At 33.6% G+C, this 18971-nt stretch overlaps 2 protein-coding genes across 5 annotated transcripts in view; one reads left to right on the top strand and one right to left on the bottom strand.

Annotated features, from left to right (window-relative positions):
- The first annotated feature begins 1312 nt into the window (after nucleotides 1-1312).
- Nucleotides 1313-11547, top strand: LOC127794160 (nuclear pore complex protein NUP50A-like). 3 transcript variants are annotated; one of them, XM_052325090.1, is made up of 3 exons: nucleotides 1320-1459; nucleotides 2538-2631; nucleotides 9868-11547. In XM_052325090.1, exon 3 carries the CDS (start codon nucleotides 9901-9903, stop codon nucleotides 11128-11130), a length of 1230 nt encoding a protein of 409 aa, XP_052181050.1. In that variant the 5' UTR covers nucleotides 1320-1459; nucleotides 2538-2631; nucleotides 9868-9900; the 3' UTR covers nucleotides 11131-11547. The 3 variants fall into 3 exon arrangements, with proteins under 3 accessions (XP_052181048.1, XP_052181050.1, XP_052181049.1); XM_052325088.1 differs by lacking the exon at nucleotides 2538-2631 and having other exon boundaries at nucleotides 1313-1459; XM_052325089.1 differs by lacking the exons at nucleotides 1320-1459; nucleotides 2538-2631 and adding an exon at nucleotides 1490-1624.
- A 5832-nt stretch (nucleotides 11548-17379) lies between these two features.
- The window catches only part of LOC127794531 (uncharacterized), a 31883-nt gene continuing 30291 nt past the window's right edge, over nucleotides 17380-18971 (bottom strand). For both annotated transcript variants that reach the window (XM_052325705.1, XM_052325704.1), the window contains one exon: nucleotides 17380-17864. In XM_052325705.1, the coding sequence (XP_052181665.1) occupies nucleotides 17613-17864 (252 nt within the window). In that variant the 3' untranslated portion in view covers nucleotides 17380-17612. The remainder of the gene's footprint in view (nucleotides 17865-18971) is intronic.

Here is an 18971-nt window from a genome sequence, read left to right as displayed (position 1 = left end):
TGCCATTGCCTCGCCTCACCGATAGTCATTGCATCAACTGTTGGTGAGGCGAGGCGAGGCAAGACGATTGCAGCGAGACGCAACGGCGAGATGGCGGCCATGGGAGGGAGAGGAGAGAGTAGGGGGCAGTTGCCCATTTTATGAAGTGGACAGAATAATTTTATCTTTTTATCCTTAATTTGTAAGTTCCTTTGTGACTTTCTCTAGCTCTGTAAAAAGACTCCTGGGACAAAAGTTAATCATGAACTGACTCAATAATGTGGGCCCATCACCTAATTTTAAACAATTTAATATTTGGCTCCTTACAGAGGGAGTGGACAAATCTCGGCAGAAGAATTCATAAATTGGTAAAATTTTTTAGTTTTTTCTAGAGCAGCATTAGCTGTGAACCTTAGTTTCACCATGTAGGCCTTGCCATATTAATAATTTTAGATTTTTAACCAAGTCACCATGTATTACATAACAAAGCGTGTGCAAATACATTTTTGAATAATCATAAAATATGGATTTGAGCTTAATATTCCTTACCAGAGAGATTCATAAGATAAGACATTGTCATACAATAGAACTTTGGTGCTTTTACGCCATGCATGCATGCATGCACGTGACATGCAATGATGATTGGAACGTCGACTAGAGTAGTTGCGGGGTGGATGAGCTACATGACAAGGTGATTCTATCAAGTTTTAGAGTGCTCTGGAATATATTGCAAAGGTCTACAGTATTGTATCCGTGTACGTACTGGCATGTATCAAAGATATTTTATATGCTCTAAAGTATTTTTCTTCATGTATATCTATTGACATTTTAGAATACTTTATTGTAAATATATAGGGGTACTTTTGTCTTTTGCAGGGGAATTCCCATAACAAGACCATATAACACAATGATCTCTTGGTGTATTCTCATCCTATTCTTGAGCTTATTTTTTAAAGTTCTCTCTTTCTTGTTCACTCATTTTATTTTTTGAAAGTCCAATTACAAGTTAAAAGATTAATTTAGTCATCATCAAGAGGGTGATTTAGTGTAAATGTTAATAGATTTAAAGTCAAGAGTTTAGCTCATTCATATTAAAAAAAGTTCTAAACAAGTTCAAGTAAGTTTATTCATAAATTCTAAATATAACCTTGTTCAAAATATCAATTTTATCATCGTTAAAGATTTAACTCAATAACTAGTATTTTGAGAAAAACTCAAAAAAAAATTAAAAAACGTCAAAACACACATTATTTAAATGTTAAAGAATATAAAAAATATTTAATTACAAAAGTGGACATTATTTCAGAACAACGTTATAAAAAAAAAGGGGAGCTTGAATAAGCACAAAGCCGAGCTTGCTTGCTTGCTTGCTGTCCATTTGCAGCGCAACGTCTGAGGAAAGTTAATTGGGTTTGAAAGGCGGTTCGTTTCCTCCGATTTCTCTCCCCTTTCCAGCTCGTCTCTTTCTTCATATTCCTTGGTATGTAATTTGTTTTCTACATTTTCTTTTGTCGTTTTCATATGTTTCCGGATCTTTGGTTTCATATTCTGTCTTAGCAATCTCTCTCCAATTGAAAACAGTGAAGAAATCAACAGTGATTGCTTCAGGGTGATTTCTTTTGGAATTCTGACCCATGAAGTAACAGTAAGGGCTTATCTGTGTAACTACTATTTAAGTGTTGCGTTTTCTACCTACGGTTGTTGGTAGCCCGTGTTCCGGGGTTTTAAGCTTGTGTTTTTCCCTAATATTATATAGATGCTAGAAAATTTGCAGGTCAGTTCATGTTGGAAAGTTTTAAGTTTAGACTTACTTGGGAATAACGTATCAGTGGCTTATATTTAGGTAAAACTTTCATAATTGATTATACTGTCAAGGTTCAAAATTTGGAATTCCGTATTCTATCCCCTGCTGCAGTCTAAAAATGCTGCAATATGAACTTCAAACAGTAGTTACTGAAAAGTTATAGTAAAAACTTCAAACAATCATTATAGAAAGTAAAATTCCGTGTGTACACTTAAGGTGAACTGACTGGTGATTCAACAAGTGCAACAAAATAATGCAACTTATAATTTAAATTTCTCAAACTGCTTGCAGAACATTATAATAAAAACCAAAGACATGCTTATGATGAAATCTATGTATCTGTATGCATTTTAAAATCTGTAAGAAGACGTGACTTGATGCAGACTGCAGTTGATGGCAGTTGAATTTGTTATTGGATACACTGAAATGGAGCACCGCAATCTTGTAATGAATCACCTCCTGGAATTAGGGCCCATTGAGAGAGTTTACTGACACAGGTTTCATTAAATGTCAGAAACACTCCACTTGCATGGCTTCCAAGAAAAATGTAACCAAACCCATCACCACATGCAAACTCTTATATACAATTGCATGTGATAAACTTGACTTGCAACTTGAACATCTTAAAAGAATATACCAACAATAATTATCACACAAATGATGCATAGTCATTTTTACTGTTCTAAAATATTTTATTTGGTATATGTAACACTAACTAAAAACATATATTTTGCATGCACGTGCCCTTATGTAGATGAAACTGAAGAAAGCACTTCCGGCCAGTGCAGGAATCATAAGCAGAAACGACCAATAAGATATGAAAGAGAAGGAATTCTAACTGGTAGAAGGTATAGGTTCTAGCAATCCATAAAATCTCCGCTTGAAGTTTGTGAAAAGTCCTTAAAGTTTGAAATATTAAATTAGTCAACAAATTTCTGAACATGAAATGTTTTTTGAACATGTCAGTTTAGATATTTTGGATCAATTGTTCAAAAAGGTGAGGAGATTATTAAGGATTAAGGATGTTTCTTACATAATTATGTCACGACGGTTGAAAATGAGGAGTATAGTTGGCAAAGTCGGCAATTTATGCTATACTAAAATCCCACTAAAGCTAAAAGAAAAATTTTGTTATATATCTATTAAGATCAATTCTGTTGTATGATACAAAATGTTAGGCAGCAAAGCACCAACATTTGCAAAACACGAGGCTAATGGAGATGAGCATGTGGCTGTGGATGTGGTGTCATACCAAAAGTGGATGAGCATGTGATGGTGGATGTGGTGCCATACAAAAAGTGATATGATTATAAATGAGGTTATATATCACAAGGTCGAAGTTACTCTAATTGAAGGTAAAGTGTGTGAGGCACAATTAAGATGATTTGGTCATGCGAAGAAGACCGATGGATGCTCCTATGAGAAGAGTGTCCAAATCCAAAAGAGTATACATTAATCCAACTGAAAGTGTCTGAAAGAGTATGCATTAATTTGAGGGTAAAATTGTCACAAAAAGTTAATGCTATAACTTCGAAAGTGCAAAGCAGAAAATCTGTGTCTTCCCTTTATACAATGGTATTGATATATTTTGTAGATATTAGGCAACTTAATGCACATTTGTTGATTATTAATAATAGCAAAAAAGTGTTTAAAACTGTTGGAGACCATTCATTGGTAAGCCATTGCCAAGGAAATTTTCTCACTATTTGATTTTTTTTTTTTCCTATTTCCATTTCTGCTGGTTATTTGATTTATCTCTGTAATACTATGGTAACGTGATTCTTCAATTTGGTCATCAATTAATGCATGGTCCATTAACCTGGCCTCTTCTCTTGTTTGCTGAACATTCCATTTTTTAATTGAACACTATATTAGATAAGCCATAGATTTGAGAATTATTTATAATCACATGCTCATTAAATTAATTAGTGAAAATAGGCAGTTGTAGATTTTGCTTTGTCAATTTGTTAGGCATTTGTGGCACCCTTTGGAGATGCAGAAGATACCGTTCTCATTTATAGTTTGCTGTTGACCATTTTATCAAGGATGTTTGCAATCCTAGAGATATTTTGAAATATCACAGATATCTGGGTACTTTATTTAGGAAATAGTTGTTTAGTAATTGGTTTGAAGCATGTTGTGATTTCTTTGACGTTTGATAGGAGTTCATTTACCCTTTTTTTTGTTTATTTGATATGTGATTATTTGTTAGGCAATGTTTGGCATGTGTGAAGGATGTGGTGATTACTTCATAGTTGCTACCATAGTTGTCAAATTGAGATGCTTATTGTGAATCAGAAGGCCTAATCTTCGAATCTTGAATCATATTGTATCGTATCGTGAGATACAATATTAATTCAATAAACAGCTTAAAAAATGTAATCTAAAAGATGTTTATAACCATACCATGAAGAAAATACTCAAAACAGTAATTTTAACACAAGTTTAAAAATATTATTGTTAACGACTTAACAATAATAAAATGCTAACTCAAGTATGAAAATGGAAAAATGTACACAACTCACCTTCAATGCTCGAGTCTCTCAAGTTTTAACCTAGTAATTGAATGTCTCAATTCTCTAATTGCTTTTTGCTTCTTTCTAAATTGTAGATGAATAGGAAAGAGTAGGGAGACTGTTCTTTTGTTGATATTAGGCTCTGATGTTCCTTCCATGAACTCAGGAGTAAGCTTTCTTGTAGAGGAAATACTGCTTCTGGGCAGAGAGACTATTTGTATGGTGAATTGGTAATTCCTATATATTTTTTAAGTACTAATCCAAAAAAATGTATGACTGTTTGCATACATGACCTGAACCTTTTGAACTCTGGCAGTAATTTGACCTGAACAATTAATATGACCATTTGCATGACTGTTCGCATATGACCTGTTTTTTTTTTTTAAAAACTCGACAGTATTCTGAAGACTGTTTGAATTAGGGTTGCGCAGATCTGACTCTCTCTGTCATGACTTGTCTGCAAGAATTCCACTTGAACCACATTTTTTGTATTGCCAGAATCACACAATACACCAAAAATGTATTGTACAATATGATTCATGTTGCAATTCAAAGCAAAATGTGTTACACTCTTTGGTGGGGATGTGTATCGAATCAAATCATACAGTAAGTATCATGTATCATACAATAGTAACAACTATGGTTGTTACTTTTTCTTTTCCCAATAAAAGCTAGTTTTTTGGACCAAAAAAGCACAAAATGCAAATGTTTTGAAAACCAAACTGGGGTATCAAATTGAAAAAAGGAGAGGGTTAAGGGTACATGTTCGGACTAGGGTTGAATCGGGATGTAATTTTATCAAATAAGTAAATATTTAACAACTAAATCTATGATCTAAAAATGAAAAAAAAAAATGTTATATAGTACTCTACAATTTAAAATACATTAAATAATCTATAAGTAAATCTATGATCTCGAAAAATATGGGTATCTATGATAGGATTTGTTTTTTCAAAATAAAAATATTATGAGAATTATTTGATATGAATATTTATAAATTATATATTAATATTTATTCATTTCTTTATCTATTTGTCTTATGTGTGAGACTACAATTATCCTTTTAAGTTAAGACCATCTCTCTCATTTCGTCATTCTCTCTCCAACTCGTCTCTCCCCCTGCCTAAAGTAGATCCATCACTCCCTACTCACCATTCTCTCTCCAACCTTTCCTTTTTTTCTCTCTTCACCTCCCCCCCCTCTTTTAAAGTAGACCCATCAAAACTATATATTAATATTTGTTCATTTATTTATCTAATTTTTTTGTGGGTTAATCAAGAATGTCAATTATCTTAACCTTAAATCAATTTTCCAGGCCCTTTGCATGCTTTGTCTTCTTCAAATACTGATAATAAAGAAACTTAGTTAGAGAATTCAGAATGTTGTGATGATCTAGATAAATTTTCTGGGTTGCTGTAGTAGATTTATTATTAATTTCTACTATAGGTGTACTAGTGTAAGACCCCATTCGCTCAGGAATGTTATTAAACCGAGAATTGGGGGAATTTTTTTTGAAATAAAATAATTAAATAAACTTTGATTGTTAAATTAATTCTTTCTCCCATGACTCGTCTAGTGAATATGTTAACCCATTTTTATTTGGTTTAGCAAGTTTATGTCATTGATTACTAAAGAGTCTCACACTTCATTCATTTGAAAATACAACCATTTATTCTAAAATCATGATTAAAGGTGATAACATATTTAGATCAAACTTGAGTGATATTATCATTTTATACTCTTTTTGAGTCATTTTCACCCATCCTTAGGTTTAAGAGAGAGACTCAAGAGTTTTTCTTTGATATGGTTATTTATTACTCAATATCTCATCAAAGTTAAATATTTAAAATATTTAAATAATCATCAAAATTTATGAAAATTTGACAAACATTAGAACACTCGTAAGCCGATCTTGTGTAAAAATATCAACTTCAAATGATATCATTTGACCATTCGAAAAGTTATATAAAGTTGATGGTTATAGTTTCCCTCCTATTATGACACTTTTATATTTTGGGTATTTGACTAGTCAAATCTCCACCTTTTTTATGAGATCTAGACACCTTTAGAAACCTCTCTTGATGGGATAAAACATATCCAAAACTCATTTTGTGTTATTAAGGTTTGTGAACTTCTCAAATTTGACTAAGTTTACTGATTTGACCAAGCGACTACATTGCACAGTCATTACCAAATTGGGTATATCTTTTTCCACAAAAATCGGACGGATGTGAAACTAAGTTTGCTAGAAACTAGACTTCCTTGACTACGTCTAGAATTTTTCTTGTAATTTAATACATTGTCTATCATTTCCAAGAAACCACCAACACTGACTAGTTTGTAGCAATGTTCTGTTTCAAATTGTTTGGACATGTTTCATGATAAAATTTATAACTAGATGTAGAAAAATGATTTTTGCACCAAAAGTTCAGCAATACATCCTAATTCTTGAGAAAAATATAATTAAAAACAAGCATACACCGGGGTTCCGTTTAAACCAAAACAACAAGCATCAATAACGTAGCATTCTCATTCCAAAATGTTAATGACACCGTTGACTTACAAACCAATATCCATGGAGTTTATATATCAAGCATTGCATAAATATTTTGACATGTATTGCATTTTCAACAAATTTCAAATGCATAAAAAATATCCACATATAACATGCATTTTTCAAAGAATACCGAACAAGTATATGTAGTCATTTTTAACATTTTCCACAAGGTATTCAAAATAGCATTTATGAAGTCAAACCATCATGTCAAATAATGTAAGAAAAGTTTGCTCATACCTATTTCCGTGATAATGTGCTTGAAGAAGACTTGTTTTGCCCTAGACTCCTTCCTTCTTCCTTAACCAATGTCTTCCTTTTCTTTATTCTCTTAACTATGATTCCACACTATATTTTGAGTTGTTAAGTGTGGAAGACCACTCCTTTCTCCTCCTTTTTATAGACTTAAATTTTTGCCTTAATTTTCCCATTGAGAGACCAATTAATTTGAAGATTTTTATTTTATTTTATCTTTTTTGAAACTTTTCTTTATTGTGTATCGACCCCTTTAAATTGAGTTTGAACTATTTAAGGATAGGAGGAAATCATAGAGAAAAAGTAGAATTATAATTACAACCCTTTTTATGAAATTATAGTATAAAGGAAAATTTAAATAAAATAAAATCTTTAAAAATAGCCAGTGGAACCTAGTTCCATTGGCTGCATGGGTGCCACACTATTGGGCTGCAACGCACGATTCACTGCAGCTTGTTATTATATATATGTATATATATTTTATTTTTCTTTTCTTTTTTTCTTCTTATATATCTATATGTATATATATTTCTCTTCTTCTCCATATATATGCACCTTTTTTTTTTATTCCTTCGATCAAGTTCATTATTTTTCAATTTTATTATATATATACATATCCAATCGCTACTTTGGTCAAATATACTACTATATCTAATATTGACTTATTTTCACACGTATTCACTAAATTAAATAAAATTTCAAGTCTCATTATTTCGCAATGTGCACTACTATTCGATTATAAGTTGAATTTATCTTGAGCCCAATTTTTACAAGTTTTACTTAGGAAATAATTCTAAAAAGTATTTGCCACAAGAATTATTTCCTCAAACCACTTAAGTATAAAAAATTTGAATAATTACACTGATACTGTTAAATTTTGAATAATTGTTCATTAAGCTTATTTTTGATGATTTTTCTTCTAAAATCAATTTCCTAAATGTTCTAGAAAATCTTGGTAATTACAAATTGATAAATTGATACTCCAAAATCCTAAGGAGTTTTGGGTTTCCACTAGTATAAGAATTTTTAATTTATTCACTAATCATGTCTATTTTAGTGATTTTTCCTCATAAATTAACATTCCAAAATTTTGTAAAATTTTCAGGTGCTACACTCACAAGTCCTCAAAAGAATTTTGTTCTCAAAATTCATTTTTGTTAATCATTGAGATATTATTAATAATTTTTTCTAAAAAATTAACACTACAAAATTGTTATAAAATTATAGGGTGTTACAATTAGGATTTAAAAGAAATCCTCATCAAGGTTCAATAAGAACATAGAATAGCTTCAACTACTGCAAAAGAAATTCCATCTTTTGCTTCCAGTAGCAAGTTTTGTCCATCAAAGCTAATGAATTCAGGGCCCAAGAAAGCAAGAATTGCAAGAGAAGTTATAGGAGTAGGCATATCTTTAAATTGTTAAAACTGGAACTGTTACTAGTGTTGTTAGAGAGAATCGAAAGTGAAACAAATGTCAAATCTCTGGCTTAGAAGCCTGATGACTCTTCATGAAGATGGTTGAGCCTCCCACTATGCAAGGGATCCAACAACACTATCTCCGAGATTCAACTTAGCTCGGATTTGATCCCGTTCCCTCACATTTTTGCATTAATCGATGGCAACCAAGTACTTCTCAATCTTTAGATGCCCAGTGTATAATAACCTACTCCTATATTTTCATTACAAATGTTTAAGGCCTATTTACTTGTGGAGAATGTTTTCTATTTTTCATCTCTAGTTTTTATTTCTGTTTCCATGTTTCCACTTTTACAGAATATTAGAGAAAAATGAAAACACATTCATTTCTATTAAATATGAAACCAGCTTTAGACTTCAAAAAATAAGAGAATGTGTTCAAAATCACGCAAAAGAAGAGATGTAGAGATCGATGGCAAGGGGAGAGGTGAATGGTCAAAGGCTGCTTGATGAAGACTGGAGTTGTTGTTGTTGTAGTGGTAGAGAGGTACGGTGGTGCTGGTTGAGGGATGAGGACGGCAAGAGGAGAGGAAGGGGGCAGCAGGGAAAAGGGCGCCGGTGGTGCTCGCCATCGTAATGGCAAGGATGAGGATGGCAAGAGAAAATGCCAGTTGTGCTCACCGTTATAGTGGCAACGGGTGGTGAGGAAGAGGAGAGGATGGTGTGGTGAGTGAGTGGATGGGTGTGAATGAAATACTAGGAAAAAGATAAATAAAAGAAAAAAAATTGTTGTTGATAGGATTCAAAGTGGAGCTCAAATTAGAAGCGCGTGTTTTCCCTTAAGAACATTTTGAAAATGTTTTCTAAAGTCTAGTACAATTTTAGAAAGAAAAAAATTGTTTTGAACACAGTTTTCAATTTTCTATCTTTGTAGAGATATTTTCCGTAAAATTACTCTAGTTTTCCACAAATAAACCAACCCTTAATATTTGAAGCCACATCTTCTTGATTACTTGATTTATGTTTTCTGGAATGCTAAGTTAATAAATGTCTTTTGAAGTTCCTAGTTAATGTACAACTCATCTAGTTAATAAATGCCTTAATGTATGTCTTTTGGGTGGCCAAGGCTATTGGGTTTTCAACTCATTAATTTAAATTAATGTACTTAATTTAAATAATTTGTCAACAATCTTCAGAAGGATTTTCCTTTCTTTATATGGAGGGAAACTTGCTTTTTTTTTTTTTTTTTTCAAAGTGCAGCCTATTTGATCATATTGAATGTTTGTCTTGTCAGTTACTGATTTTTGTTCTGGTTACCTTCTTTGTTTTGTGAATGGGACAGTTTTCAGGTACAAATTAGTTTACTTTTATTTTAATGGCGGATACAGAAAATACCCTCCTGGCTTCAAATAAGAGAGCTGCTGGAAGGGAACTATCTCGAGATAATCCCGGTCTTGATGATGAGGAAGAAGCCTCTGAACAGGAGACTGGGACTTTCAAGAGAGCTAGTGATGAGGTCCTGGCTGGTAGAAAAATTGTTAAAGTTTGTCGGCATCAAACAATAACTTCATCAGCCCCTACTTCTAACCCTTTTGCTGCAGTCCGTTTGTTCCCTGCTGAAGCTACTGCAAAAATAGAAGGTGAGAAAACAGTTTCAGAAGACTCAAACCATGATGAAAATTGCAGGGAAAACAATGATGATAGGCAAACAGAGAACAAGGCTGATGAGGCAGTGGAAGAGTCTGTTGCAGATGAAAAGAAACTTAATACCATTTTAGAGGGAAGTAATCCTGAATTAGCAGATGAAGAGGAGACGAAAGAAGACAAAATTGAGAATGAAGATAACGAGGATACCGAGGGTGCCACTGCTGAGGTGGACAAGAAAGATAATGGTAATGAAAACATGACAGAATCTGGATCCTTCAGCTTGCTTGAGAAACTTTCAAGTAGCCAAAATGCATTTGCAGGATTTGTGGGAACTGGGTTTTCGAATTCTGCCTCTTCATTTGGATCCATTCAAAAAGATGAACCCTCAATTGGTTCGGGTTCTCTCTTTGGACTAAAAACCAACCAGCCTTGTTCCTTTGGTTTCAGTTTTTCTAATAACAGAAATTCTTCTGTATTTGGCACCCAAGGGGCTTCCAATGATGCTAAGACCAAGAGTATTGGATTCCCATCGATGCGGGAGGTTCCAGTTGAGACAGGGGAAGAAAATGAGCAGACTAATTTTGCAGCCAAGTCAGTGCTGTTTGAGTTTACTGGAGGAGGTTGGAAGGAGCGAGGGAAGGGTGTACTGAAGTTAAATGTATCCACGACTGACTCAGGGAAAGCGAGACTTGTAATGAGAGCTATACGAAATCATAGGCTGGTTTTAAATGCGAGTATTTACCCTGACATGATGCTGGCAAATACGGACAGGAGAAGCATAACATTTGCTTGCCCGAATAGTGCGGAAGGAGGAAAGGAGGACGGCTTGTCTACGTTTGCATTAAAGTTCAAGGATCATTCAATAGTCGAACTATTCCGAGGACTAGTTGAGGAACATAAACGCAAAACAGCTGCTGCTGTTGTTGCCAAGACACCAGACAGTTCTCCCAAGGAATAAAGCAATCAGAAGTAATTCAAATAAATTACTGGACACAGAGTTCTATTTTCTTGGAGTGCAGCTCTCTGTCGCAAGGGATGGAAATGGACAAAGAGGAGCTTGTCTAGAGTGGGTAATTGTCTACGAACACTGTAATATGTAAGCATCCAACATCACCCGCCCCCCTCACTCTTTATCTTGCTTTGTTCTTGTAAAGCCCTTTATGTCAATAAGTTGAATAACACTCACTCTTCTGCCTTTACTTGTGTTGTCTTTGCGGAGGGGGGTGGTTTGCTTTATGTACATATTTTCTTATCAAAATGTATGTTATCCTTGTAGATTACTGTGTAATAGTAGTGTTTTTAAGAGAGTTATAAATGAGTTGTAAGTATGCATAAAACTCTGTATATATCATTACCCATCAACGATGATGCTATCTATATATATTGTGGCCTAGATCTCTCACCTTACGCCAGCACTTGACATTGTTGAAGAAGAATTGGGCACTCAATTCCCACTTTAAAGCACACTGAATTCAGCCAGTCCCACTTCCACTTATACTACAATTATTAGGTCACAAAAGCAAGATGTCAGAGACTCCACAGGTAGGGATGGATGGGCTCTCAATCTCTGTCATGCTCCAATATGTTTACTCTTTGTGGTATTACAAATGTAACACTCTTGCTTTTTTCGGTGCTTTATTCAACATTCCGTCCAAATCAAATATTTAAAATACTCAAACTATCATCAAAATTTATAAAAATTTCACAACTAGAAAACTCATAAAAGGACTTTATGTAAAAAATCAATTTTAAAGGACATCATTTGATCATTTGAAAAATTATACAAAGTCAATTGTTCATAGTTTTTTTTTGCCATGACACATTTTTGTATCTCAGTTATTTAACCGACCAAATCTTCACATTTTTATGCAATCCATATACCAGTGGAGAACGAACTTGATGCGATACAACATATCCAAAAATCATTTGATTTTATTAAGGTTTGAATTTTCTGAATTTGATTCTAAGTTGATTCATTTGACCTCCCAAGTACATGGCTGAATTGTTACTAAATTAGATATATCTTTTTCATAAAAAGTGAAGAGACATAAAACTAAGTTTGCTAGAAACTAGATTTCGTTGACCATTATTTGAAATTTTATTATAATTTAATAGATTATTTACCATTTTCAAGAAGCCATCAAAATAAACCAGTTTATAGTAGTGTTATGTTTTAAATCTTTCAAATGTGTTTCACAAAAAATTCATAACTAAATGTAGAAAAATTCCTTTTCAATAATTCTTACACCAAAAGTTCAGCCAAACATCTTAATTTTTAGGAAAAGTATGGTTAAGGACATGAGTTCTTCTACAAAGACAAAGAGGGTGATAGAGAGGCTTATAGAATGAAAGTAAAAAGATGAAATCGCCCCTGCCCACTTTATAAATTTGCAAAATGGGTCACTGCCTTGCTCTCTCCTTTCCCCTCCCATGGCCTTCGTCTCGTCGCCACCCGTCATTGCCCTTGCCTCACCTCCGTCGCCTTGCTTGCCATCGCCACCTTGCCTCACCAAGAGCAGCGAAGCGCGGCGGCGAGACAGCAGCCATGGGAGGGGAGATAAGAGAGTAGGGTAGTAGGACACTTTGCAAATTTACAAAGTGGGCAAGGGGCAATTTCGTTTTTTTGCCCCCATTCAGTAACCCGATCGATAAGTTTTCTGGCTCTCAAGACTTTTCCTAACGACATAATCATACATTAAAAACTCCCTTATTACTAAAATATAAACATAAGTTAATTTTTCATTCCAAACATTTATAATAAAGTTACTTTACATATGAACCTTTCAATAGTTAAATATTTCTACATAAAAATTCATAATTTTTCTACTCCCACTAAAATGAAACCTCTGTTTTATACAAACTCCCACCAAAATAAAATTTCTGTAATTTAATAAAAACTCACACGAATATAAACTTACAAAACTAATTAAAATGTTCATTCATGGATTCGTATTCAAAAGTTATATTTATTCTTTTAACAATATTCTCTGACATCGAAAGATCTACTCTTAAAATACATTTGGGGTGAGTTACAGATTGATATATCAAGCATTGCAATTTCAACACACTTCAAATAGATTAAAACATTTACATAATATAAGTACTTTTAAAAAATTGCCTAAAAAGTATATGTATAATCATTTTCAATACTTTTTTTACTAGGTATTCAAAATAATATTTACAAAGTCAAATTATCATGTTAAATAATGCAATATTTACTCATATACCTTAATGTGCTTGAAGAAAACTTATTTTACCCCTAAGTTTCTTGGTTTCCGAGTCTTCTTCTCTTGGCTAAGTTTTCTCTCTTTTCTATTCTTTTCTCTCATACTCAGTGGCAGAGCTAAGGAATAATTTTAGTCCGGGCCAAGGGCTAATTTTAGTCTGACCAATTATAAAAATTATAATTATTCATACTAATATATATAAAAAATTGAAAAAAATAAAAAGCTAGCTGGGGCCAAGCCCCAGCTGGCCAAAACGTGGCTCGCCACTGCTCATACTTGAATATTTTTAAGAATGGTGGAGACTACCATTCTTTCTCCTTTGTGTACACTTCAAAACTTGACTATTTACTCTTCTTCTTGAATTAGTTGCCAATGGGATAATAAATTTAAAAGATTGAATATAAATAACCATTATATTTTAGTGAAATTACTTCTTTAATTTGAATTAAATCTATTTTTAAGGAAAAAAAGGTCACATGGGGGAATGGTTTGGTTAAAACACCCTCTCCTCAAATGAAAAATCCTTGAGAAGGGACATAATGGTCCCTTTTTTACTTGATAACTAAGTTCTTGTTATAATAAAGCGTGTTACAGTAAATTTGATTTAATCAAACCACTTAACTTAATTAAGCTAGACACTTAGTGTCCAAGGCTATTTTATTAATAAGATTGGAAAGAGATTATTTTCTCAACTTGAATTCATAATCTTTTAATTAAAACAAAGAAATTGTGTCATTACTGTTAAGATTTGTTTTTTTTAATTTTTATTTTCTTATGTAAGTAATTTATCAAACTTTAGTAGGGATTTTCTTTTTTTTACTAATATACAATTGTTAAATAACATATCATGTGACAACATCCCACATGAAACTCTATAATTATGATTATTAAAAATATCATGTCATATCATCCCATATGAAACTCTATTGAAGCTATTAGGTAAATTGTATTAATTGAATGTGTTTAGGGCACATAATTGAAATTTTTAATTTAATTAGTATATCTTTACCTAAATTTCTTATGTTATTCACGTCAAACAATATAATAATTGATCGATGCAAGCAATTTGAGAGAGAGGGTGTGGGTTTCATGGGGATTGATAGGGGCCCACACACCACCCCTACTAACCTGTGTCGGGTAATATATCAGCTCCCTATCTTTACCTACTATTTGAGTCCACAGAAATCGAGCATATTTTTGCTAGTTTAATTAATGAAGGAACATAGCATTATATAATAATAGGCTTCACATTGATGAAATGGAAGAATTCACTTCAAAATTCCAACACTAGATGATGATGATGATGAGAAAGGAGTAATAACTCCAAATAACAATGATTCAAAATAAAAATGAAATAAAAACACTCCAAATAGCAATGAGCCTTTCAAGGAGATGAGTAGTAGTAATTGGTGCTGCACATTTCAGAGCAGGATCCCACACAGCTGCCCACTTTTTCTCCACCTTACAGAACCAAATGCAGAGAGAGAGAGAACTGGTTAACACATATAACAACAACAACAACGTAATAAACATGCAAATATAATTAACAATAAATATGCAATCAAATGAGAGAGAGAGAGAGAGAGAGAGAGAGACTTGGATTTTGCTTGGTGCTGATGGTGGTGCACAAGGAAGCTGCACAACCAAGCTTGCAGAAGCGATGGGTTTCAATATTCATAGGAGTGGGTGTGGCTTGCGGAGCATTGGGAGGGATGATGCAATCCCTAAGGCAGGCGAGAGAACAATCAATAGCCGAGGGGGGAGGTTCAATGATGCAAAATATGAAGCATTTGGCGTAGCATTCCTTGAAAGAGGCACCATTGCCACTGCTAGCCACTCCACCACCAACCCTCCTCAGAGCCAGCACCACCACTACCGCAACAATAATAATCACCATTGCCCCCCTCATCTCTCTCTCTCTCTCTCTCTCTCTCTCTCTCAAAAGCATGCAGTTACCCTATGATATATATTCACATGGACTAGCTAGGTAGATATATACATGTTATATAATTTGGAAAGGAAAAATTTACTGCATTTATATTAAGCAAAGTGGATCAGAGAAAAAAACAGAAAAAAGAATTGAACAAGTGACAGTCTCGTGCACTAAAATACCCTTTTTGTATAGTTTTATTTTTGCATTTAGAATCAATTAAAACACCTATTTACTATTTCTACAAACTGGGGTATTTCGAGATCCATGCATCCTGCAAAAAGATTTCAAAAACTCTTCGTCCAATAATGCATTCTATTTAGTTTGTATGGTTTTAAAACAAGAAAACATAATTAAAGCCGTAACCAAATTAGGGTTTAACCAAACTTGTTGTGACCAAATTAGCCTTTGACTTGTTCACGTGCTTTCTTGATCTTTAGCCAAACACCAAGCAGGGACATTAATTAATATTAACATATATATTGAAGCTGATCAGTATTGGGAGATTAATCTGTGAGCTGTTTGGTTCTGGTTGATTCCAATGGATGAGTTTCGACCTTCTGTCAACTGTTGTCTTATTATGCTTCCCATTTCTTTCAGAATATTGCTCATTTCAGTGCATGTAATTAATTAACATCTTCTTATTGGTTTAATTACTGCACTTGTGTCCAATTCCTGATATGATCAGATCTACCTTAGCCTTAATTGCATTCTGGAGATGGCCAGATGGCCTGGATGTTCACGGGTTGGGTTGCTTGCTAGTTGCTGCTACTAACATAAAATTAATCATATTATTAGTTGTGGGTAATGATTTACCATTTAAAATTTTGTATAGAATAAAGGGCATCTGTTATCTTTGTATACAAAAGAACATTCTTATTATTTTTTTAAAAAAAATATTTTCACAATTCAAATGCCTAAGATGTTAAAAAAAAGGACAAATTTACTATTGTTACCGGACAAAACAAAACCTACTTATCTCTTGGACACTTTAGCATACTAGAAAATTATTTACGAGGAAAAGTTGTAATAGTTTTTTGCATTTATTGTTGCTTAGATATAATAATAAATTTGTTTGAGTGAAAGTATTGTTGTCAAACCACTGAGCAAACAAAAATAGTTAGATGGTGCAGGAAGATTTCTGTATAAATACTTTGATGCTTAAGTCAAATACTAAAGATAATGACGATTATATTAAAATCAATATTAAAGACGTACATTTTTAAGAATAAATGTCAACTTATTTATAGAGAGATATAAAATAATTTTAATTAATTTAAAATTAAAATTATTGTAAATAATGATTATTTTGGATTTTTCTGATCTTATTAATTAGAATTAGAGTTCTTATAGATAAAATTTACCCTAATTTTTCCTAATCCAGAAGAAATTAAGATTGTGACATTTTGAAACCCATTAAGATTAGAATTCTTATGGATGGTATCTATCCCAATATTGCAAATTCCTTTTAAAATTAAAATTATTTATGGACAATTGATTGTTCTTTTCTTAAAATATTCAAAAAAAAAAAATAAATATCAGAATTATCTAGTTTTCACGTTTGTGTGAAAACTTAAGAGTATGAGAAAAATATTATTTTAGACTTTCAAACTTTTTTATCTTTTAATAAACTTTTATCCATAACACAGAGGTTACAAATTAAAAAGTGACTTTAGAAACTTAAAAATAATTTATAAAACAGTAACTTGCAAGTCTCAAATTTCATTCGAGAGTTGGTGAGAAAGAATCTAAACCATCGGTAGAGCCCTATATGGTCAAATGCGAGTCAACAGGTTTCTCTCAACTCAAATGATAAAGAAATTTAATGAAAAATATTGAATAGTTAACCACTATTCTGTCTAAAAACTTAAATTACTAAATAAAGACTTAATTTTATCTGTTACATTGTCATTTTTACTCTCAATAAAAATGATATTATGTCTAATTTTAAATACATCTATTTGTAATTATCTCTATATGTATTCAAATGGCCAACGTACGTTTAGCTTGCCATCACTTAAATTTTATGTGGATAACTGAGAACATAAAATGGTTTAAACAAGGCGTCGGTTTTCTTTGCCCTGTAAGCTTTGATGATACTTTCGATGTTCAGAAATGAAAATGGCTAGCAAGAAAGCCTAATACAGATACCATCTCACACAACTGAGTGGTAACAAAAGTATAACTTGCTAATCCATAATAAAAATAAAATGGGTGCATTCGCATAACCTCAACGGCAACCTGACAAGTTCAAATGTCAATAAAAGAATGAAATAAAAATGTTTACTTGATCTTGATTCTCATGCATCTGTATAGAACCTCCGCAAATTTCTTGTACAGGTGGCGTTTCAAGTACATCCTTTTGACCTTTTCTCTTCCCCTAATCCCCATTTCCCGTCTTGCTAAAGGATTTTTAAGCAGGAACCGGAGATTCTTGGAAAGAATTTGAGCTCCTGGGTGCCCGACTGGGTGGAGGAGACCTGTGAAGTTATGCTCAACGATTTCTTTTGTGCCACCAGCATCCGTTCCAAGGACCTGCACATAAATTTGGAGTAATTTTAGGCTTCATCAGATGGTTTGCTCTCTTTGAGCTCCCACTCCAACTATGCGATCTATGGAGTGTTAATGCTCTTGAAAAGATGATTTGGTCGAGATAAAAGTGGTATAAACAGATCTTACAAAAATACATGAGGATACTGTAGGTCTCTAATTCTAACGACCGGAGAAAGAACTCATTGAATGTTTGGTGGCACCCTTCTGGTTGAAGCCACACCAAAGTTAAAACACACTTTTGGATTGTTCAATTCATGAAGCTAGACGAGTGAGTACCATACTTAAAAGGAAAATGATTCTACATTTTTTTTTTTTGTTGAAGTGAGGACAGATATGATATTAATGAAACCAAAAGAGCAATACAGGAATCCTTAGAAAAAACACCAGCCCCACCCACCAACGAACCAGAGAAACAGAAAACCATAAAAACTAACTGCGACACCCCCCCCCCAAACACCAGCCATTAGGGAAGCCTGAACAGCCCAATCTGACTTCTTAACCAACCAGCCTAGAAGAGAGAAAGGAACTTATCGGCCATTAGGGAAGCCTGAACAGCCCAATCTGACTTCTTAACGAACCAGCCTAGAAGAGAGAAAGGAACTTATCGGCCAAGAGTTGAAGCAGACATGATGACCTGGTCCATTGAGTAAGGGAAAGATGGCTCCACCGCCTTAACCCAAGCCCTTAACCTGGCTAGCACCAAGTTAAAGTTATCAACCGCACCAGTCCCCCTGATCCTTGAAGATTAACCTTTCCACTCCAGCCACACTGTCCATAGCGCCGCATACAAAAGAGACTTCCATATCTTCCTCTGCACTTTACCCCGAGCCAAAAAATCCCACTGATCAAATAGACCCCCACCCGAGATTGGACAGACCCACTCATAACCCCACCACCTAAAAATCTGCTGCCACAAGCACAGGACTGTCTCACAGTGTATGAAGAGGTGGTCCACAGACTCTGAAACAGAGTCGCAAAACACACCCCTTGCAGAATCCCTTTCCTACCCAGATTATCTTTGGTGTTAATTTTCCCCCAAATGACCAGCCACACAAACAACTCCAGCTTTGGAGGAGCCAAACTGCCCCA

This window comes from Diospyros lotus, chromosome 2 (genome assembly GCF_014633365.1).
Source record: "Diospyros lotus cultivar Yz01 chromosome 2, ASM1463336v1, whole genome shotgun sequence".
NCBI lineage: Eukaryota > Viridiplantae > Streptophyta > Magnoliopsida > Ericales > Ebenaceae > Diospyros > Diospyros lotus.
Note: the sequence above shows the minus strand (reverse complement) of the source record. Positions and strands in the feature narration are given on the sequence as shown.

Excerpts from the sequence above, each read along its gene's own strand:
- LOC127794160 (XM_052325088.1), top strand. The coding sequence starts at position 9,901 with ATGGCGGATACAGAAAATACCCTCCTGGCTTCAAATAAGAGAGCTGCT.